The following is a 23,113-nucleotide window of genomic DNA, read 5'->3' on the forward strand; positions in this document are numbered from 1 at the left end:
GCCGGAAGACGAGGTTCCTCGGCGCTTCGCCTTTCCAGTCTCACTAGCCATCCGCGACTCTATGGTCTCAATTCCTCTCAGTTCACCTACAAGCGATTTCTACTCTTATTTGCAGGCGCGCTTATGGCCTAACCATAGAGTGTCAGCAATAGCTAGATCGTCCGAGCTCCAGCTTCATCAGATTAGCTGGGTGCTTCCTGGCTCCTAAAAGTTCATGAAGTTCTTGTTTTGGGGCGCAGCCCTAAATGATTAACAGCCTGCCATCTTCACCTTATTCATAGAATAATATGGGACAAAACTTGGAAGAGTCTCCCACGTTGTTTCCAATGATATTTAGATTAAGGTGACCAGATTTTAACATTGGTAAAGAGGGACATTGTGGGCGTGGCTTATTTTGTGGGCGTGGCTAGCTGGTCATGTGACTGGGTGGGCGTGGCTAGCTGGTCATGTGACCGGGTGGCCATGGCTATGTGTATAGGGTAAGGTGAACAGATTTTAACATTGGTAAGGACACCATTGTGGGCGTGGCTTGGAGGCCATGTGACTGGGTGGGCGTGGCTAGCTGGTCATGTGACTGGGTGGCCATGGCTATGTGTATAGGGACTACTCAGAGGGCTGAAAAGTCATTTCTGACAGGTCCTCACACTTTTGACTGGTCCTCACACTTATGACCATCCTCACATTTATGCCCGTGCAGCATTCTTAACAACCATGTCACTCATTTCACAACTGCTTCTCTTCACCATGGTGACAAGATAGGGCAAAAACGTAAAATGTGAGGACAGTCGTAAGTTCGAGGACTGGTCAAAAGTGCGAGGACCAGTCAAAAATAACTTTTTCAGCCCTCCGAGTAGTCCATATGCACAAAAGGACTAACCAGAGGGCTGAAAAAAGTCATTTCTGACAGGTCCTCACACTTTTGACTGGTCCTCACACTTATGACCATCCTCATATTTATGCCCGTGCAGCATTCTTAACAACCATGTCACTCATTTCACAACTGCTTCTCTTCACCATGATGACAAGATAGGGCAAAAATGTAAAATGTGAGGACAGTCGTAAGTGCGAGGACTGGTCAAAAGTGCGAGGACCAGTCAAAAATAACTTTTTCAGCCCTCTGAGTAGTCCATATGCACAAAAGGACTAACCAGAGGGCTGAAAAAAGTCATTTCTGACAGGTCCTCGCACTTTTGACTGGTCCTCACACTTATGACCATCCTCACATTTATGCCCATGCAGCATTCTTAACAACCATGTCACTCATTTCACAACTGCTTCTCTTCACCATGATGACAAGATAGGGCAAAAATGTAAAATGTGAGGACAGTCGTAAGTTCGAGGACTGGTCAAAAGTGCGAGGACCAGTCAAAAATAACTTTTTCAGCCCTCTGAGTAGTCCATATGCATTAAAGGATACAGCAATAGAGAGGGATGAAGGAATGGAAATTAGAGTAGGAGTGAGGGTAAGAGGGAGGAAGAGAGGAGGAGAAGGAGAAAGGAAGAGGAAGTAGGGAGGAGAAAAAGAGGGTGGGGGAAGAGAAAGTAAGAAGGAAAGAAAAGAGAGAGGTGGTAGGTTTGAGGAGAAAGATTGCTGTACAATAAAAAAAGATGAAAGGGAAGAAAGCCAACCCCAAGCAAATATAAAGATATTAAGATAAAGAATGAATTGTTAAACTTTAAAGAATAAAAGAGAACAAATATGAATAAATAGCAATAATTAGAAACACACATACAAACATACAATGTATTTTCTTTGAACAGAATATTTGGCTGGTTCACAAATTTAAACAGCGTTTAGTCATTTCAATTAAATTTACAATTTCTATATTTCCTTTTTGCCATATTTATTCCTCATCTATTTTTTAAAAAAACCAATATTACCCTTCATCCTCATCTCTAATCTTAATCAAATTCAATTTTTCCCTTCTATTCTATATTATACCCCTTCCCATTGTTATCTATTTTTATATCCATCCTCACATTGGTTAATTATGTAATTATGTAATACAGTTGTTTAATACAAATTCAACATTTTAATATAAATCAATTAGTTATAAAACTATCTTTTTTGTATATTAATCAATATGAACATGAATATTCCAATTATTTCCATGCAATCCAATTTCTTACAAATCAATTAATTATATTTACCAATAATAATAAACCAAATAATTTCCCCCATATATTCCTCCAAACCACAACTTAATTGCTGGGTCGCCCGCCCCTCGCCCTGCCCCGCCTCCCATCCGCGCGGCATTAGCCTACCCTAGCCCAGGGCTGGGCAATTGTGGCTCTTTTACAACCTGTGGACTTCAACTCCCGTCGAGCCCATTCTGGGGAATTGTGGAGAATTCTGGGAGTTGAAGTCCACAAGTCTTAAAGCTGCCAAGGTGGGAGACATCAAGCATGAGGCTGGCCAAGTATCCTCCTTGAGAGACAACAGTTGAACATCAGGAGGGCTGTAAGAGGGCAGGGCTACATTTGGAAATTTTCGCATTTTTGCAGGTGGTGCATTACGATCTGGTGTCTGCAATGGAGAGCAAAATCCGGCTTCTTCTCTCCGCTGTAAGGGCGGCATCAGGATTCCACCTTGGTATATTTGCAGCGCAAGGCAGCCCTCCTCTCCTGTCGCTTGGGACTCGGAGCGGTAAACAGCGTCTGGTTCGGGGAGCAGCCGGATTTTGCTCTCTATTGCTCTCTCGGCCCCCTGCAAGCTCTCGTCTCTCGAGGAGCGCTCCCTGAAATGGCGCGGGAAACTTTGGTTGGGCTTCTCGAGAGATGAGAGCTTGCAGGGGGCCGAGAGAGCAATGGAGAGCAAAATCCGGCTGCTCCCCGAACCAGACGCTGTTTACCGCTCCGAGTCCCAAGCGACAGGAGAGGAGGGCTGCCTTGCGCTGCAAATATACCAAGGTTGTTTTTTTTAACACTGATCAGCTGTAGGTTGGCCCTTTGAAGCCCCGCGGCAAGAGTTCAAACAGTTTTTTTTCCCTCTAGCCATCAGCGGGGACTCGGGAGGCAGAATGAAAAATCGGGACTTTTTTAAAACGCCGCGGGACGCGGGACAAATTGCTCAAAAGCGGGACTGTCCCGCCAAAAGCGGGACGTCTGGTCACCTTAATTTAGATAGCAGACACTATCATCCTCTCTGTCTATTATGCTCCCTGCTCACTAGAGCAGCCTTCCCAATTTCCAGATTTACTAAGATTTCAGCCTTGAGAATTCCTAGGCTGCTTGGGCAAAACACTTGGAGGTCACTAGTTTGCAGGCTGGAAGCCAATGAGTTCCAGTTTGGGTACTCAGAGCTGAAAAGGTTCGCCATCTCTAGCCTAGGAGGTTATATAGTTGTTTTTATATTACTTATTTCTTAATATAAATTTTTACATATTTATAGATGTCATTTATATGTTTGTGATTTTCAATCTGATGGTTATATACTGCCTACCATTGCTTTTGGTAAACTGAGTGGTGGGGAGGCTATACACATTTCATTTTATGTATAAATAATCTAAAGGATGACTTTAGAGTGGGTAAATTGAAGTAGAACTAATAAAAATGGTATAAAAATAAAGTAGGATTGGAAAGCTGGCACCCAATGGCTGCTGAAAATATTTTGGCCATTTCTCTTTATTGTTGTGCTACTTTCTTGGCAAAAAAAATAATAATCCCACAACTATATTGCAAATATAATACAGGAAGTCCTTGGTCACCATCCACAACGGGAACCAACAATTCCATCAGTAAGCAATGCAGTTGTATGGTGAAATCTCATGTGAGCACACCAACTTGTGATTCACCTCAGTTGAAGGCATGTTTGTTAAGCGAATCACCACCAGGTGTTAAGTATGATAGCCCATGACTGACTTACATTTCCCGCTTACTATTCCACTGATTCTGCTTGTCGGAAGCAGGCAGTGAAAACTACAAATTGCTATCATGTGACAATGGGATGCTCTAACAGTCACAAGTATGAGCAATGGCCATAAATCTCCTCATTCAGCAACCTTAACTTCAAACGGTTGGTGAAAGGGGGCTAACTCTAGACTTTTGTTACTCATTTCTTGAATTTCAATCGCTTCTGTCCAAAACAAGCATCGTTTGCACTCAATTCCTATCATGTTCACAACATTCTATCATTCCCACAATCTTGCTATTTTTCAGCAGATCAGCTGCTCCAAATTCACGCTCCGTATTTTTTTCATGTTCTGAACAAAAATACTGAAGCAGTATCCTTTCTGCCTTGAAAGAACCCCCTTTAGTTTAGATCAGGGGTCTCCAAACATGGCAACCTTAAGACTTGCGGACTTCAATGCCCAGAATTCCTCAGTCACCCATACTGGGGAATCCTGGGAGTTGAAGTACACAAGTCTTTAAGTTGCCAAGTTTGGAGACCCCTGGACTGGATGATTTGGAGATCGCTCACAGTTCTCCAACTGATTATGTTGTATTTCCTCCCCAAAAGTTTCTGTTGCATTTAATTAGTCACAATCCCTGCTTATAGCTTTGGCTGCAACAAACTTATCACTTGTTCCTTCTGTGTATAGCAATAGCACTTAGATTTAACCCTGTTTCCCCGAAAATAAGACCCAACCGGAAAATAAGTCCTAGCATGATTTTTCAGGATGCTCATAATATAAGCCCTACCTCCCAAATAAACCCGTTAAGATTGTCAGCCAAATGGATGCATTTAGTACCGTATTTTCCCCCAAATAAGCCCTAAACAGAAAATAAGCCCTAATGCGTCTTTTTGAGCAAAAATTAATATAAGACCTGGTCTTACTTTTGGGAAAACACAGTATATACCACCCCACAGTGATTTACAGCACTCTCTGGGTAGTTTATAATGTCAGCATATTGCCCCCAACAATCTGGGTCATTTTACAAACCTTGGAAAGATGGCTAAGTCAACCTTGAGCCTGTCGAGATCAAATTCCAGACGGTGGGCAGAGTTAGCCTGCAATACTGCATTCTAACCACTGTGCCACCAGGACATCTACTGTATCTTTCTGTAATATATTAAATTGGATTTAATAAGAATAGTTTTGATGCCTTAGGAATATCTTTATTCTGCACTGTTATTTTCAGATTCTTACTTTACTTTCAATCAATTCTTGTTGAAATCCTAATTTTCACTTATTGATTCATTGATTTTTGCACTCAGCATTTCTTCTGGTTGAGTCTCTTGTGTTTAATAAAGTTGTCTCTTTGGCTGAAAGTAACCCGGGCAAGCTGGAAACAAACAATGGTTTGCATCCTGGTGAACTCTTGGAAGTTCCCCAGAGAGATCATCAAGTTTTTCTTGCAATCAGAATGCTGATGGTCTTTTCTCCTGTATGAGTCCTCTTGTGTTTAATAAGAGTGGAGTTGTGGCTGAAACGCTGACTACAGTTTGGGCATCTGAACGGCTTCTCGCCCGTGTGTAAACTGACATGACTTATTAGATTTGAGCTAGTTGTGAAACCTTTCCCACAATCGGGACACTTGTACGGTTTCTCTCCCGTGTGAGTCCTCTGGTGTATCACCAGGTTGGAATTCCGACTGAAACTTTTCCCACACTGCAAACATTTGTGGGGTTTCTCTCCTGTGTGCAACTTCACATGACTCGTAAGATTTGAACTAGTATTGAAGCTTTTCCCGCATTCCGGACATTCAAACGGTTTCTCTCCCGTGTGAGTCCTCTTATGAATCACGAGGGTGGTGTGCTCGCCAAACCTTTTGCCACACCGACAGCACTGATAGGGTTTCTCTCCGGTGTGGGTCCTCTTATGGATAAAAAGGTTGGAGCTGCAGCGAAAGACCTTCCCACACTCGGAGCACTCGTATGGCTTTTCTCCCGTGTGGGTCCTTCGGTGAACCACCAGAGAACTGTTTCGACCAAAGCTTTTGCCACACTCAGAGCACCTGTATGGTTTTTCTCCAGTGTGGATCCTCTCATGCATAATCAGCTGTGATCTGCAGCTTGTGTTTTTCCCACAATAGGAGCATCTGTGGGGCTTCGGCATCACTGGCCTTCTGGGATTCTCAAGGAGATCAAAGATCTGCTTAATCCCTTGCTGAATGGCGTTTTCATCCAAGCCACTGTTTCCTTCCTCCCAAAATAGGGACTGCTTTCCTACCAGGCTTAATTTACAGTCCAAATTAGCTTTGCCTCTCTGCCGATGTCCAGGTGTCTCTTCCTTCTCATGAAATCGAAAACAATTAATTTGGGCTTTCTCCTGTAGAGCTTCATGGAGTTCCAAATGACCCAAACTCTTCAACTCATTACTTCTTGCCAATGTTGCCTTCCCTTGACCGATACCTGATTTGTAGAGGGGGGGGGAGGGATAGCGTTATTTAAAAAAAAAAAAAGAAAATAGGGAAACTTTTCCCTGTTTTGATCAGAACTGCTTTTATTATACTAACATTATAATTGATCGAGATGTTTAATTTAATATTGCCCACAACTGTTCCCGTGGTCCTTGACTTACGACTACACTTGAGCCCAACATTTCTGTTGTTAAGTGAGACATTTGTTAAGTGAGTTTGGCTCCATGTTACGATCTTTCTGGCCACAGATGTTAAGTGAATCATTGTAGTTGTTAAGCTTGTAACAAGGTTGTTAAGTGAATCCGTCTTCCCCATTGACTTTGCTGGTCAGAAGGTCGCAAAAGGGGATCCCATGACCCAGGGACACCGTTATGCAACCATCATCAATATGAACCAGTTGCCAAGGGTCCGAATTTTGATCACGTGACCAGGGGGATGCTACAAAGGTCGTAACTGTGGAAAACAGTCATAAATCACTTTTTTCAGTGCTGCTTGTGACTTTGAAGAATCACTGAGTAAACTGTTGTAAGTCGAGGATTACCTGTAATTGATCTTTTGTTAACAGTGGGAGAAAACATTGCCTAACCTTAAAATAAAGTAGAAGAGGGCACTCATACAGGTAGTTAATGACCACACATGTTCTGGTTGTTCAAAATTACAATGGCACTGAACGAGGGAACTTAGAATAATTTTATTGTCACTTTGAATGTACGCTAATTGGCAAATTTCATTGCATACAGCTCTCAAAGTGTTACCACCTCCAATATACACTACATAAACATGATAAAATAACTAAATGAACAAATATTATGCATATACCCACATATATTATATGACACAGAGAAACACACAGCCAAATTTGGATGTATACATGTACATGGCAAGAAAAACGAATCTTGCGAGTTTACCAGACTGATGGCATAGGGAACAAAACTGTTACAGAATCTGATAGTCCTACTAGAAATACTTCGAAACCTCCTCCCAGAGGGGAGCAACAGAAACAGACCATGAAGTGGGTGTGTGGGGTTTCTAACAATGCTTTGAGTGCTAAGCACACAGCGTTTATAAGACGTATCCTCAATGATAGGAAGCGAGTTTCCTATAATCTTCTCAGCTGTCCTTACCACTCTCTGTATGGACTTTCTATCTGAGGCACTGCTGCCTCAGATAGAAAATCCGTAATAACTGATAACTGATGTTCCGGCTGTCCTAGCAAGCTCGGCTTCACGTGATTGTAATCCAGGCACTTGGCAACCAGTTCACAAATGTTATAGAGTCTGGTAGTCATGTGATCATCATTTGCGACCTTCCCTGCTGGTTTCCCACAAAGAAAGTCAATGGGGAAGCAACAAAGAAGGTTACAGATTGGTCCTGTAAGTTGCTGCCACCCCCACCACTTCTTCTACTGATCAGTTACAAAATACAAGATCCCAGGTAACTCATGTTCCATCCCCCATAATGCATACCCACCTAGCCACATTGTAATGGTGCCACTGCAGGCCTGGTAAAAGGAGAAAATAGAATGTTTATTTTCTGTTACGTGTAAAATTGAGGCAAGTTACAAATACCTTATTAGGTAAGAATTACAGGTAGTGCTCAATTTACAACAGTTCATTTAATGACCGTTCAAAGTTACAACAGCACTGAAAAAAGCGACTTATGACCGTTTTTCACACTTACAACCATCGCAACATCCTTGTAGTCACGTGATCACAATTCAGACACTTGGCAACTGGTTCATATTTATGATGGTTGCGGTGTCCCAGGGTCATGCGATCCCCTTCTGCGAACTTCTGTCAATGGGGAAGCCCGATTCACTTAACAACCACGTTACTGAATTAACAATGGCAATGATTCACTTAACCAACAGTGGCAAGAAAAGTTGTAAAATGTTCACTGAACAAATGTTTCAGCAGTGTAAATTTCGGTCGTAAGTTGAGGACTACCTGTATAATGTGTTAAAAAAACTCATTGGGTTTCTTTACCTCTATCCCTTCCTGCAGCTGTCCTAATTTTACATTAAAATAACATGAGAAATCCAAGAAGACTTACTGGAAACGGTGGTCTTTCTGTTTCCTTCTTGATGAGTTTTGCCAGGTGGCTGCATCTTCTTTGATTCTCCCGCATCTTTTTCCAAGTTGGAGAAAAGTACCTGGACTTGCTATAAAAATAAGTATGAAAGCAAAATACACATAACTATACCAAGTCCCCAGTTCAAATCATACAGTGACAGCATTCTTTAATACGATGCTCTCATAATTAATCATGCATGATTTATGAAAAGGAAACAATTTTTGACAAGCTTTTGCATGTGCATGTGTTGACTCCAGGCAACTGCCAGATTAAGCCCTTGCAGTTTTTTTGGCAAGACTTTAGAAGGGGTTTGCCCCGGCTTTCTTCTTCCTTGGGCTGAGGCCCAGTTGGCTTCATGCCAATGGCAAGACTAGAACTCACAATCTCCCAAATTCCAGCCTGGTGCCTTAAATACTTAACTGAACTGTCTGTCTTTGTCAAGTTTAGAGCTACATAATGCCAAGCCCTACACGAATTCAACTCAGCATATCATGGGCCTGAAGCAAAATGTTGTTGAATGAAGATAGACGGAATTTGAGTGGTATCATCCAATATTTCTGTCAGACATTCATACTATCCTTTGGTAGTTACAGGTAAGCCTTGACTTACAACCATTCATTTAGTAACAGTTCGAAGTTCCAACAGCCCTGAAAAAAATGACCGATGACCATTTTTCACACTTATGACCGTAGCAGCATCCCTGTGGTCTCATGATCAAAATTTGGATGCTTGGCAATTGGGCATGTATTTATGACTGTTTCAGTGTGTCCCGGTGTCAGGAGATCATGGTTTGTGACCGTCTGACAAGTGAAGTCAACAGGGAAACCAGATTCACTTAACAACCCTGTTGCTTAACAGCGGCCGTGATTCAACTGTGGCAAGAAAGGTCATAAAAGGGGAAAAACTCATGTAACAGCCATCTTACTTAGCAACAGAAATTTTGGGCTCAATTGTGGTCGTAGGTCGAGTAGTTCCTTCAAAATGGCCCCATGGGAGAGATTCGTATCATGTTCCCAGGTGCATTTATTCCTGCTCCCCATTCTTGGGCATCCCATCTGGGAAGCCCAATCTGGCTTCTCCATGAAAAAGACTTCAGTACGTGTTCTGCCCCAGCTACGGACCCCAAAGAACGCAGCACACACAAAGTCTGTACAAACCTTAGTTTACTAAATTAAATCAGTCTTTTTCAAACAAAGGCTGTTAATTAACTTTCTTAACAGCCTACAAGAATGCAAAGAATAAATAATCGTAATCTTACTATGGTTGGCAGAAAGCCCAGAAGCAATTTGCAGGAAACTGATAAGAGAACTAAGATCAAGACAAAGGAGAGTGAATGAAGTTGTTCCCTGCAAATTGCCTCAGTCGTCCTTCCTTAAATAGGCTAAGGGAGTGGCCAATTAGACCCAAGCCTTACTCTCGAGGAGACCTCCTCCTGAGGAGCCACTCCTGCCTTTTGGCAGCTCTGCGCGCCCGTGCATTGCGAAGAGGCTCCTCCTCTTCGTCCTCTTCATTAAGGGAGCTTCTGGAGGTTCTGAAGGCCCTGGCTGAATCCCTGCTTCTGGCACCATATCTTCTCCAGCCTCCTCATTGTCCAACTCGAGTGCCAACTGCACAGGCTGCTGGCGCAGCACCACACCAGCCTCCTCACTGTCGGAATCAGCTACTAGCTGCACAGGCCACTGACGGGCCACAACAGTACGAGGACCAAGTGGCCTGTACCAGAATCTAGAATTGGGATGGGCAACTTGTGTCCTTCTCAAGGCTGTGGACTTCCATCAATCCCAACATTATCAGGAAAATAACAAACAGGGGAATTACTACCCCAATAATACATGTAGTCCTCAACTTACAACCACAACTGAGCCCAACGTTTCTTTTGCTAAGCAAGACAGTTGATAAATGAATTTTGCCCCATTTTACGACCTTTCTTGCCACAGTTGTTAAGAGAATCTCTGCAGTTGTCAAGTTAGTAACATGGTCGTTAAGTGAATCTTAACGTGAGGCTTCCCTATTGACTTTGCTTGTCGTAAAAGGGAATCACACAACCCTAGGACACTACAACCATCATAAATATGAGTCAGTTGCCTGCATCTGAATTTTGATCATGTGATCGGGGATGCTGCAATGGTCGTTAAGTGTGAAAAATGGTTATCAGTCACTGTTTAGTGCTGTTGTAACTCTGAACGGTCACTAAATGAACTGTTGTTAAGTTGAGGACTACCTGCACCTTAGGAAGGCCATCCACTGACCTGCCCTCCTGATCTACGTCTTGTATTTCCTGCTGCTGTTGGAATCTGCCAAAAACATGTTTTGCCCAATTACCTTTTGAGGTCCCTTGTCATTCTGGCACCAGAATTCCCAAGAATGGCAATACTTCCTCTTCCAATTCAGTCCCTCTTCCTTATACAAAGCCCCCTCCTTCATTCCCACAGAAGACTCCAAGCTAAGTGACCTCTGCAGGGTTTCCCCTGAGATCCAGCAAGCTTTGGGACACCATCTTTTCACTCAGCCCCTGCCTGGCTCTGGCCTCCCTTGAGAGTGAGCCAGTGGTAAAATGTAAAATTTGTTATTACCGGTTCTGTGGGCATGGCTTGGGGGGGGTGGGGAGTTAATGTGACTGGGTGGGCGTGGGCAACTTTTATTTTTTCTACTTTTAAAAGTATTTTTTCTACAACCTTAAGAGGTTGCAGAAAAAAAATGCTTTTAAAAGCCTCTGACAATCAGGCAACCCAGCTGGGCTTGTCAGAGGCTTTTAAAAGGATTTTTTCTACAACCTTAAGAGGTTGCAGAAAAAAAATGCTTTTAAAAGCCTCTGACAATCAGGCAACCCAGCTGGGCTTGTCAGAGGCTTTTAAAAGGATTTTTTCTACAACCTTAAGAGGTTGTAGAAAAAAATGCTTTTAAAAGCCTCTGAAGATCCCAGCTGAGCCATGAGATCATCAGAGGCTTTTTAAAAAACTTTTAAAAACATTTTTTCAGCTGAAGAGGTTGTAGAAAAAATGCTTTTAAAAGTAAAAAAAAAAGCCTCTGATGATCGTGCAGCTCAGCTGGGCATGGGGGGGGGGGGCACAGGGATTTTTGCTACCGGTTTTCCGAACCACCCGCCACCATTGCTACCGGATCAGGCAACCCGGTCCGAACCGGGAGCATTTCACCCCTGGAGTGAGCTCTGCAGGACATTAAAAGCTTCCTCTGATTGAAGCTGAGGCCGCTGGGGCTGTTTCCATTCAGGCTCTGACTGGCTTCCAGTAACTCCCGCCAATGACTTTCACCCCTTTGCTCCAGCCGCACCTCTGATTCCTTCTCAGATTCTTCTGGATTTGCTCCAGTCAGAAGCCTTCCAATAGAGTCACTTCCTTTGTCTTCCTTCCGCCACTGGTTTTCTTTCCACATGGCTTCTAATGCCATCCTGCATTGTTTCCTGTACTCGTCTGGAAAATAATTTATAAAAGCATACAAATTAAAGCAGAAACAACACGTTCTTCCAGATGAAACAGGGTTTACAATTCACAGAAAAAGCTCATTTTAACCATGACCTGTTGACCAAGTTACAGAGACATGATTCGCTGTTTGCGTTCACGTGCTTCTCTAAAGGAAAGTCAAACAAAGCAAATTGGGAATTACTGCAACATAACTTGCCAGCCAATATTAGTATATAATCTTGGGAGTTATTCATACCCTGACCACCACAGATGGAAAAAAGGCCTAGAATTCTACAGTTGAAGAAGCCCAATTTAAACAAACAAACAGACAAACAAATCAATGGGAAATTACCAATGCCATGTATTCCAATATTTATTTATTTATTTCATTATTTTAGCATGCACACAAACACAGCTTTCTTCCAGGAGCTTATTTATTTTAGAAGTTGCCTGTTGCTCTAATTCAGAGGTCATCAAACTTGGCAGCTTTAAGACTTGTGGACTTCAAGCTATGCTGGCTGGAGAATTCTGGGAGTTGAAGTCCACAAGTTTTAAAGCTGCCAAGTTTGAAGACCTCTGCTCTAATTCACAAAGTGGATCACAAACAACATTGCAATAGGACCATTAAAACATTCTCTCTGAAATAATAAAAACAAATTAAAATCCATGCCAGAAGAATAATAACATTGCAAATACATAATTTAGCAGGGGGCTTCCCTTTTCATAGCAAGCCCACATCCAAAGCCCATTGGAAGAGCCACAATACCTATAATACTTGACCAGCACGGTAAAGCCCTCCTACAGCAAATGCTTAAATTTGTGAGCCATTAAGGTCACCTGAAGATTTATCTGTGTCATAGGGTCACCTGAGTGGTGCAAATTGGTGTGGCGCCTTCTTGGAACTGTTGAAAGGACTGTGTTGTAGACTGGAGATAGATGATGTCATATCCCTCCCCCTCTGTTGAGAGAGGGCTGTTCAATTGACAGAGGGGCAGGGATACGATACCATCATCTACACACACCAGTCCTTTCAACAGTTCCAAGAAGGCTCCACACCTATTTGCACCACTCAGGTGACCCTGATGACACAGATAAATCTTCAGGTGACCTTAACAACTTGCTAAAAGAATGCAAATGTCCAGCTGTCTGCAAGGAGGATAAATTCTTCCATTCCCCACCATCCAATCAGAGCTGAAGAAGCTTCTTGGATGAGAATTGAAACATCTTCAAAGAAAAACCAGTCCAGTTGCCTCTCGAAAAAGCACCTTTGGGAGAAGAGGCACCTGCTGATACAAGGAAAGTCACCAGTCCAGCCACTCCTGCGAACTTCAAGGGCAAGGCAAAGGCGCAAGGCTTCCCTTCCATTTTGCAGCCCCCCCAAATCCAATCTGCCTTCCCCTCCAATACCCCCCTCTCCAATTTTAATCCCCCATCATTCTAGCCACTCTATGCACTCACGAACATCTTGTTCTGTAGACTTAAGACTTAGAATAACTTTGTCACTTTGATTGTGCCCTAATTGGCATACATTAAAATGAATTTTTGTTGCATACAGGTCTCAAAAGGGTCTCCCCCTCCAATATACACTACATAAACATGGCAAGATAGATAGATAGATAGATAGATAGATAGATAGATAGATAGATAGATAGACAGACAGACAGACAGACAGACAGACAGACAGGCAGACACCGTGTTTCCCTGAAAATAAGACCCTGTCTTATATTTTTTTTGAACCCTGAAATAAGCGCTTGGCATTATTGCCATGCACTCAAAAGCCTGATTGGGCTTATTATCAGGGGATGTCTTATTTTGGGGGAAACAGGGTAGATAGGATGGATGGATGGATGGATGGATGGATGGATGGATGGATAGATAGATAGATAGTTAGATAGGATGGATAGATAGGATGGATAGATAGGATGGATGGATGGATGGATGGATGGATGGATAGATGATACATATATACGATAAATAAGAAAGATAGATATAAAGATAGATGTAGGTAGGTAGGTAGAAATATGTAGAAATAGATAGGTAGAAATGGTATAGATAGATAGATAGATAGATAGATAGATAGATAGATAGATAGATAGATAGATAGATAGATAGAAATGGAGAGAGAGGTATAACTAGATAGGTAGGTAGGTAGGATGGATAGATAGGATGGATGGATGGATGGACGGACAGACAGACAGTCAAATACAAAATTATGCATGTACCCACATATATGACACGGAGAAACAACACAGTCTAGTTCGGATGTTATACACAAGTACCTGGCGAGAGAAACGAATCTTGCGAGTTTTGCGAGGTGAGGAAATGTGTTATAAATGGCAAAGGTGCTACCGGGCGCCTTTCCTTTCATCTTCACCTGGATTCACCGACGTAAATGGGAAAAAAATCCCCATCTTTGACAATCCGAGGGGCTCCCCGACTTCCCTGCACGGCGCAGGGAGGACCCAGGGAGGTGGGAAGCGCCTGATTTAGAGGGGCCACTCCGAGGTCATCGGTCCTTTCCCTGCCTTTTGCACGCAACGCCGTCCCAGCCTCCGTTTCCTCCGCGGACCTTTCTCCGAAGCTTCCCCCATCCCCCCCCCCCCGCTCCAAACTCTGGAAAGAAGAACAGCGGCACAAAACCTCCCGGCAGGCCGGAAGAGGCAGGTTCCCCTTTCGTTCTCTGGCTACCAGGGCCACTCTAGGCGGCGCGTATCTACCATTCGGGGCTCCTTTCCCCTTTCGTTCTCTTGCTACCACAGGGCCACTCTAGGACGGCGCGTATCTATCGTTCGGGTTCATTCATTCATTCATTCATTCATTCATTCATTGCAGCGCTCGGAGCCAGGAGCGCGAAGGGAAATTGTGGCGGAAACGATTCGCAGTTTCTCTTCTTGGGCGCAGGAGCCCCGAAGCAGCCGACGCCCATTTCTCTCCACCTGGAAAGCGGAGGAAGCGGGTGCAGAGAGGCTGGTGGGAGCCCCCTCGGATTGCCTGGGGGCAGGAGACCCAGTGGAATCCAGGAGATCTCCAGGGATGGAGAGCACCCTCGTCCCAGAGGCTCCTGGCGATCGCTGCCGCCAGGAGGCCGAGGGGCCCCGGGAGCTTTGCAGCCGCCTGCACCGGCTGTGCCGTCAGTGGCTGCGGCCGGAAAGGAGCAGCAAAGGGGAGATGCTGGACCTGGTGGTGCTGGAGCAGCTGCTGGCCCTGCTGCCCGCGGAGATGGCGAGCTGGGTTGAGGGAGTGCGGAGCCGAGAGCTGTTCCCAGGCGGTGGCCCTGGCCGAAGGCTTCCTGCTCAGCCAAGCCCAGAGGGAAGAGTTCGGAAAGGGGCAGGTGAGGAAGGGTGCTGCTCATCCTGGGAGCTGAGGATGGAGGGGAGGATCAAAGATCCATCCATGTGCCAATAAAGGAGAATATTTGTAGCTCGGGGATGACATGGGGAGGCGGGGTGTCCTTGGCGTCTCTTAGTGTTGTCCCCAATTCGGGTCTGAGCCTGGGGCCGAAGCCAATGAAGGACGCCAGACACAAGGTGCAGATTTTGATTGCCTTTTTATTGGAATGCTCTAAGGAAAAAGAGTCCTGGCCAAAATGCCAAGAACCAAGAACAAAAGATTAAGAAAACTTTATACATTTTCACTAAAACAGAAGGGGGAATAATAAGAGATATCATCTAATAAACATTTTAGTAATGATCTGACAATTGGTTCTATTGGTCTCTAGCTGGCTCTATTCCTAATCCTTGGCTAATGAATGCTCCAGGAGTTATCTAATACACATTTTATTTGCTGCAGGTCATCCCTATTCCTAACTTTTAGCTCAGCTGTGCAGGATGTCTAACTCTTGGTTACTGTTATCAGTCCTCTAGCCACCTAGAATTGCTACAAGTGTTACTTGTGCATATTCTCTGTGAACAAGCATTCTTTGTTCTTGCCCGCACAATCACAGGGTTTCTGGTCTCCTTTCAAATGTAACCTTGCTTTGTTTTAGCAGCCAGCACACCATGGCTTGCTTGTTTTCTTGTAGAGGTTTCATTACCAAATTAGGTAAAATCCTCAGTGCTAGTAAGAAGTGATGTTTGCTGTCAGTTTATATTCTGGTGGCTTGTCCTCTCAGGGTTGCTGGGGGTGGGCTTAAAGATTCTTTGGTTGGGCTGTTTACTGTTAGCTCTTTGGCAGTTTCTTGATGGGGTATTGTTTACTTCTCGATTGTTGGTCTGATGTTAACTTTGGAGTTAATCTTATGCTGATCTGGGTGCTGATTGCTGATGGAGAGGTGCTTGGGTCATTTTGTTCCCTTTTGGGCTGGTCGATTGTCTCTTTTGCACAGTCTATAGATGTTATTAGTGTCTATGTGTCTGTTGATGGCTAATTTGTCAGAGTGCCAGGCTTCTAGAAATCCTCTGGCGTTTTTGGACAGGTCTAGGATAGTCACATTTTTCCCAATTGAAATTATGGTTAAATCTGTCTGTATGTTGTGAAATTAAAGAATTTTCATCATGTCTTCTGACTGTTAATTGGTGTTCATGGATGCGTTCTGCCAATCTTCTGCCTGTTTGTCCTCCATACTGGTGGTTGCAGTCCTTACATTGTGCGTTGTAGATGACTCCTATTTTTTTCTTCTTCTGGAGTTGTTGGGTCTTTTGGTTTGCTTAGGATGTTTTGAACGGCTTTAGTTGGCTTGTGTGCTATGCTGATTCCATGTGGTTGTAGTACTCTGTTGGTGGTTTCTGAGATATTCTTGATGTATGGCAGTGTAATTCTTTTTAGAGTTTGTGTTAGTTGTGCTGTATTGGGTTGAGTAGTCAGGGACTTTTTGATAATGTTTCATGGATATCCACTTTGTTGGAATATCTTGTATAGATGCTCCATTTCCTTTTTCTGCTGTTTGGGGTTGCTGCAGTGAGTTTGGACTTATTTAAATAAAGTTCTTACACAGCTTCTTTTGTGGGAGGTTGGGTTGTTTGGAAGTGAAGCACTGGTTAGTATGGGTGGTTCTTCTGTACAGTCGCATTTCTAGTTTGCCACTATGACCTCTGCTGATCAGGATGTCCAGGATGGGTAGCGAGTTGTTGTTTTCTTCTTCTCTGGTAAACTGGATTCCTTTAAAAATGTTATTGATGGTTCTATGGATGTTCTCTAATTGGTCCTTTTTATTATGGTGAAGGTGTCGGCTACATATATGATCCATATTTTCAGTTGTATTTGTGGAAGTGCTTTGGCTACAAGACGTTGCATGATGACCTTCGCTATAAGTTCTGAAAGTGGTGATCCCATAGGTGTCCCTGTAATTTAGACCACCCCCACCAACACTGAAATGGCAAGCCACCAGCATCTGAATTTCCTGCATTGGATGAGGAGAGCACATCTTTCTCCTTCTGTCCTGGCCACTTTTTACAGAGACAGGGTTGAGAGAGTTTTAACAAACTGCATCCCTGTTTGGTTTGGTGGCAACAGTGCCTCACATAGAAAGTCCATACAGAGAGTGGTGAGGACAGCCGAGAAGAATATAGGAAGCTCACTTCCTGTTATTCAGCATACTGAACACTATGTGCTCAGAGCTCAAAGCATTGTTAGGGACCCCACACACACATTTCACAGTCTGTTTCTGTTGCTTCCCTCTGGGAAGAGGTTTCAGAGTATTTCTAGCAGGACTACCAGATTCTGTAACAGCTTTGTTCCTTATGCCAGCTGTCTGGTAAATTCACAGGATTCGTTTTTCTCCCCATGTACATGTATACATCCGAACTAGACTGTGTTGTTTCTCTGTGTCATATAATATATGTGGGTACATGCATAATTTTGTATTTATTTATTTTTTCATGTTTATGTATTGTATATTGGAGGTGGTGACCCTTTGAGAGCTGTATGCACCAAAATTTCATGTTAATGGATGCTGATTAGTGTACATTCAAAGTGACAATAAAGTTATTCTAAGTCTAAGTCTATAAACTGAGAGCAAGCCCCATTCCTTACTAGCATTGATTATGTTACCTAGTTTGGTTAATGAAACATCTGCAGAAAAACAAGCAAGTTCAGAGAGCACCAAGGATTTATCCATGTCTCCAAGAAGTCAAAGAGATTAAGAATATGTCTGTGCAGCCTTTTCAGGAATTCCTCACATTTGGAGAACTAATTTCTTCTTGAGGCAAATGCTGCTCAAATTGGGAAATCAGGGATCTAGTCCCATCTGCAAGAAGTCAAAGAGATTTAAAAATATGACTCTACAGCCTTTTCTGGAATTCCTCATATTTGAAGAACTATTTTTTTCTTGAAGCAAATGCTTCTGTTTCCTAAATTGACCTTTCTCTTCCTTTACACCTCTGTATCCTTCATGGTGTTATCCACATGCCTCATAATAATCAGTGTTTATGTTGTGATCTGTTGTGATTTAAAACTAGATATGAGAAGCATTTGGATTATGTGAATTGCCTCTTGTTCAGAGCCACATTTAATAAGCTCTATAATACCACAATAGTAAGAAAAAAACTAACACACCCTTACATTTTATGTACATAAAAAAACACCTTGCTGTTCTCACTCTCCTCTGTTCATCACTTGCTCAGAAATATAAGTCATATACAGAGCAGAGTTCCTGAATTCTCTCTGAATTTGGGTTAGGGAAGCAAGAGGTAAGGAATGCATACTAACATTGATACTGTTAGGGTTCCAAGTAATACATCCATAGCAAGCAAAACTCTAAGGCAGGTAGAACTCCTCAAAGAATAGTTTTATTGGATATAAACCAACTCTGAAAGTTCCTGCGGTTTTCATCTAATTAAAAGTAAAAGTTTTCCCCCTTTCCCAAACAATCAGTCACATGGTCCAATCAAAGTGCTGTGCGGTTGCCTGGTAACTCCACTCCTCCTCTCTCTCTGGCCACATATGGGAATGTCCTTGGTTCCCAGAAGAAAGTATTTTGTTTTGGCTACAACACCCCAACTATCTCTATTCCCCCATCCCTATCTCTCAGCTCCACTTCAGCAACACTGAAGCTTCAAAATGGCTTCAGTCAGATCAGCTTCAGGGTTGACAGATACCATCAGCTGAAAATGGATCATGAACCAGGCTGTTCTTCAGGTGCGGGAGCCATTCCCAGAGGAGATTTCAGCTGAGCTTCAGGGAAGAGGAGATGGATCCAGCTCTATTCAAGGCCTGTTTTTCAGGAGGATCCAATTTGGGCCACTTTGTCAGGTAAGTGCAGGTTTCTTCTGAGAGCAATGGAGTTTCAGCTCCATCCATTCATGAGCTGCTTTTAACACCAAATTCTGAGTCTATGTGCATTTGAAAAGAGGGTCCCCCCAGAATATCCTGAGGAGTCACACATTTGACTTTCAAAATTGTTCTGGAGATGCAAACAAGAGACAATTCACAGGCAGAGAATCTTGTATTAGAAATGTAATTTATTTGTAGAAAGAGTTTAATATTTCTTAATGCTATTCAGAAGAGTGTCCGAATAAGACAGAAATAAAAGTCATGAATTGAAACAATAACAATGGGATTAAACATACTTGAGAAGTATTGTTCATTTATTTATTTTATTAAATTTTATGCCACCCATCTCCCTTGTAAAGTGACTGTAAATACACTGGCAAAAATAAAGCACATGAAGGATAAACCAGTAAGTCAACACTAAATGGCTGTAACAATAAGACTTTTTGTCAAGTGACTTGGGATTTCAAGGACATTACCAATATTTTGAAATGGGTTAGAAAAGAAATTCCTAGTGGCTATGTCCTGTTTTCTCAGGAATTTGGACAGCGGGGCAAGTGAGTCTAGGACAGGGGTGTCAAACTCACTTCATCACGTCGTCATGTTATGTATCGGAACTTTTTCCCCCTTCCCTAAACCGGGGGTGGGGGTGGCCAGCACATGACGCATTTGGTCTGCAGGCCGTGAGTTTGACATCCCTGGTCTAGGGGATTTTCTGCCCAAAACCTCCTTGCTGAGTTATTTCAGCCCAGTGGGAAGCTCCCCAAGGGTGGCTTGTGAAGCACCTAAGCCAGTGATGGTTAACCTTTTCGGCGCTGAGTGCTGAAACTGGAGTGCGTGCAAGCATCAGAACCCAGAAGAGAGCAGCTGGCCAGTGCACATGCGTGTGGTGGCCAGCTGCTCTTCCAGGTTCCATCGCACAGATGCGCACTGGACAGCCAATCCGGCGTGCATGCACACCAGCCAGCTGCTCTCTTCCGGGTTCTGACGTGCACATGAGTGTCGGCACGAACCCGGAAGAGCAGCTGGCCGCCGCATGCATGCGTGTCGGACCAGCTAACCAGCATGCATGTGCGTGATGGAACCCAGAAGAGCAGCTGGCGATGGCACGTGTGCCCACAGAGAGAGCTCTGTGTGCCATAGGTTTGCCATCACGGACCTAAGCCGTGATTTGTGCAGCTATAGCTTCCCAGCCCCAAGGACTATTTTGGGCAGGAAGACATGAATCTGTCCTGAAAGTAGATGTCCATTTGGTCTATTTCAAATGTCCTATTTTATGTTGTGTGCAGGAAGAGAGAAAACTTTCAAGTGTTTCCTGTGATTGTCTGCTAAAGAACACTTTTTTTTCTCTTTCTAGAGCTCTGATGCCTTTGAAGAGGTGACTGTGGATTTCACAAAGGAGGAGTGGAGGCTGCTAGAACTTGACCAGAAGGTCTTGTGCTGGGAAGTCATGCAGGAGTTTTCTAGGAATTTGGCTGCTCTGGGTAAGGCCAGGCTGTTCATTTCTCTATAAGGCCATGGCAGAAATACTCATCATAGATTTGGGAAATATCCTAGATGCTCCATGGAAGTGGCTGAGCAGATTGACTGATCAACACCCAAGCCTAAATATGTTTCTTGGCTGAAAAACTCCTTGAAGCCCATCAGAGTCTCCCAGATAAGAATTTGCATATATAACATCCTGGTTAGACAAGTGGATTGTACCAAACCTGCAATGCAGATTGGCATGTTTTTGAAGGGGGAGACACCCTCCCCCCTTTTACCCTTCTAAATTCTAATCAGAATGTTAATTTTCTTTTTTCCCCCAAACAGCTGATGTGTCTGTGAATGAGAATGGAGGAGAGAAATCGTCCACTTCTCTTCCTGTTGTTGTTCATGGCTTCCTGTCCCAGCAAGATCAGAAAGAAAAGAGAAAAGGGAAATACAGGAAAAAAAGACAACATGAATTTGAATTACATAGATACGGCAGAAACCAGACTAAAGAAAAACTGCATGGCTATAGACACTATGGAGAATAACTCCTTCGCTCCTACTTCACCAAATAAACTGAACAGGAAACGCAAATTACATACCTCTGTTAAATCTGGGGGGGATTCCAGTCTGAGCAGGAAGAGGGAACTTGGTAAGCAGAGTGGAAAGAATTTCAGCAGTGAAAGTGATCTTAATAACCACCAAAAGATCCACACCGCGGAGACACCACATAAATGTCAGTATTGTGGAAAGACCTTTAGCCAGAGTGGACATTTTAATCTTCATCTAAAGACCCACACAGGAGAGAAACCCTATAAATACTTCGAATGTGGAAAGACCTTTATCCAGAATGACCAGCTTGATCTTCATGAAAGGATCCACACTGGGGAAAAACCGTATAAAAGCAAGGAATGTGGAAAAAGGTTTGGTATCAAAAGTAGTTTTAGTCGTCACCAAAGGAGTCACGTAGGGGAGAAACCGTACAAATGCCTAGAGTGTGGAAAGAGCTTTTTAATCAAAAGTGCCCTTACTCTTCACCAGAGGATCCACACAGGAGAGAGACCGTTTAAATGCATGGAATGTGGAATGAGATTAATTACCAAGGGGAAATTGAATCGCCACCAAAACAGCTACACAGGGGAGAGACCATATAAATGCCTGGAGTGTGGAAAGAGCTTCATCCGGAAAGGACATCTTCATCGTCATGAGAGTATCCACACAGGGGAGAATGTCATGGCCCCATCAGAGCCCAGTTCAGAGGAGGAGGAGGAGGAAGAAGAAGAGTAACTGGGACTGTCCAACAGGAATAGCAATAGCACTTAGATTTATATACCGCTTCATAGTGCTTTTACAGGCCTTTCTAAGCAGTTTAGAGAGTCAGCATATTGTCCCTGTGAAGTTTCTGAAAGATGCCCTAATTAATTCATGAGCCATGAGCCAAACTTCAAAAGAAATACAGTCATTTATTAGGAGCACCATTTCGGCAATATTCGGGTGCAGTTAGAACTAACCCCACGTAGATTTACGTTCCCCTATGACCCTGTCTCTCCCCTCCTCCCTGGCCATGTCATAAATCACATTCTCCAATTAACCACTTTGGCCGGCTGTGAAATCCAACACCCTCCTTCTGATTGCGGTTAGGAAGCATGTATGGAATGTAACTTCAGTCAGCTCCATCAGTTCTCCCTCCCTCCTGCTTGTGGCAACTTGAAAGCTTTGCAAGTTGACAGTCCCTAACAATCTGGGTCCTCATTTTACCCACCTTGGAAGGATGGAAGGCTGAGTCAACCTTGAGCCTAGTGAGACTCAAACTGCCGAACTGCAGCTAGCAGTCAGCTGAAGTCGCCTGCAGTACTGCACTCTAATCACTGCATCACTTAGGCTTTCCCTTAGCATGTTTGGAGAGGCCAGGGGTTTAGGATGATGCTGTCCCAGGCCCCAATGCACAGACACAGTGGAGTATCTGATAGGCTGCAGATTTCCTCTGATGAGGAACAGCTGGCTCCTCCATTCTGTCCAAGGGCAAGGAGAGCAGAGCGTAGGCAAGCCCAGAGAAGGGCTGCAAGGCTACCCGGAAGGAGGTCACCCCAAGCCTCCTCACAACGAACACCTGGGATGGAATAACTTAAGGAGAAGCCATGGGGAGTTAGTAGTCTTTGCCAAGAACAATTGTTTGCTTTGTCTTACACTCCCCCAGCTTTGACTCATGCCTGTTGCTATTTGCACTTACCTTGCTTTGAAGATTGCTCTTCGCCTTTTGTCTTGCACCTTGCCCTTGTTTTTGGCCTTTGCTTCTCTTGCAACTGTTTCTTGCCTTGGACTTTTTCTTTGCCTGGAGGACTGCCATTGTCTTGGGCTCTGACTGGTGGATTGGCCTTGAAACCCTGGACCTTGCCTTGAGAGTGTGTTCCTACTCTCGGGACTTGATTTGTACTATAGGGGCTGTTGTTTGGGGGACTGAGGGGTGGCTGCCTTCAGAGTAGCGTGGGGATGGAGCCTTACCGGTTGTTGGAGGACCATTTCCTGGACCATTTGTTGAGATAAAGAAAGGACTCTCTAGAGCAGGGGTCTCCAACCTTGGCAACTTTAAGCCTGGAGGACTTGAACTTCCAGAATTCTGGAAGTTGAAGTCCGCCAGG

At 43.7% G+C, this 23,113-nt stretch overlaps 2 protein-coding genes across 3 annotated transcripts; one reads left to right on the forward strand and one right to left on the reverse strand.

The window, feature by feature from the left end:
• Positions 1-5,056: 5,056 nt before the first annotated feature.
• Positions 5,057-14,373, reverse strand: LOC139312052 (zinc finger protein 3-like). 2 transcript variants are annotated; one of them, XM_070936575.1, is made up of 4 exons: positions 14,078-14,373; positions 11,668-11,807; positions 8,356-8,464; positions 5,057-6,295 (listed from the first exon to the last, which is right to left on the reverse strand). In XM_070936575.1, exons 2-4 carry the CDS (start codon positions 11,782-11,784, stop codon positions 5,286-5,288), a joined length of 1,236 nt encoding a protein of 411 aa, XP_070792676.1. In that variant the 5' UTR covers positions 11,785-11,807; positions 14,078-14,373; the 3' UTR covers positions 5,057-5,285. The 2 variants fall into 2 exon arrangements, with proteins under 2 accessions (XP_070792676.1, XP_070792677.1); XM_070936576.1 differs by lacking the exon at positions 14,078-14,373 and adding an exon at positions 7,774-7,804 and having other exon boundaries at positions 11,668-11,750.
• LOC139310066 (zinc finger protein 3-like) lies at positions 14,061-21,761 on the forward strand. The gene is given in 7 exon segments (XM_070934230.1): positions 14,061-14,186; positions 14,700-15,032; positions 15,034-15,129; positions 18,873-18,986; positions 20,362-20,488; positions 20,817-21,013; positions 21,015-21,761. Coding segments are annotated over 7 exon segments (1,740 nt in total).
• Positions 21,762-23,113: the final 1,352 nt, after the last annotated feature.

This window comes from Pituophis catenifer, unplaced genomic scaffold, assembly GCF_029215685.1.
Source record: "Pituophis catenifer annectens isolate HBS135680 unplaced genomic scaffold, rPitCat1.0.hap2 SCAF_2, whole genome shotgun sequence".
Classification (NCBI taxonomy): Eukaryota; Metazoa; Chordata; class Lepidosauria; order Squamata; family Colubridae; genus Pituophis; species Pituophis catenifer.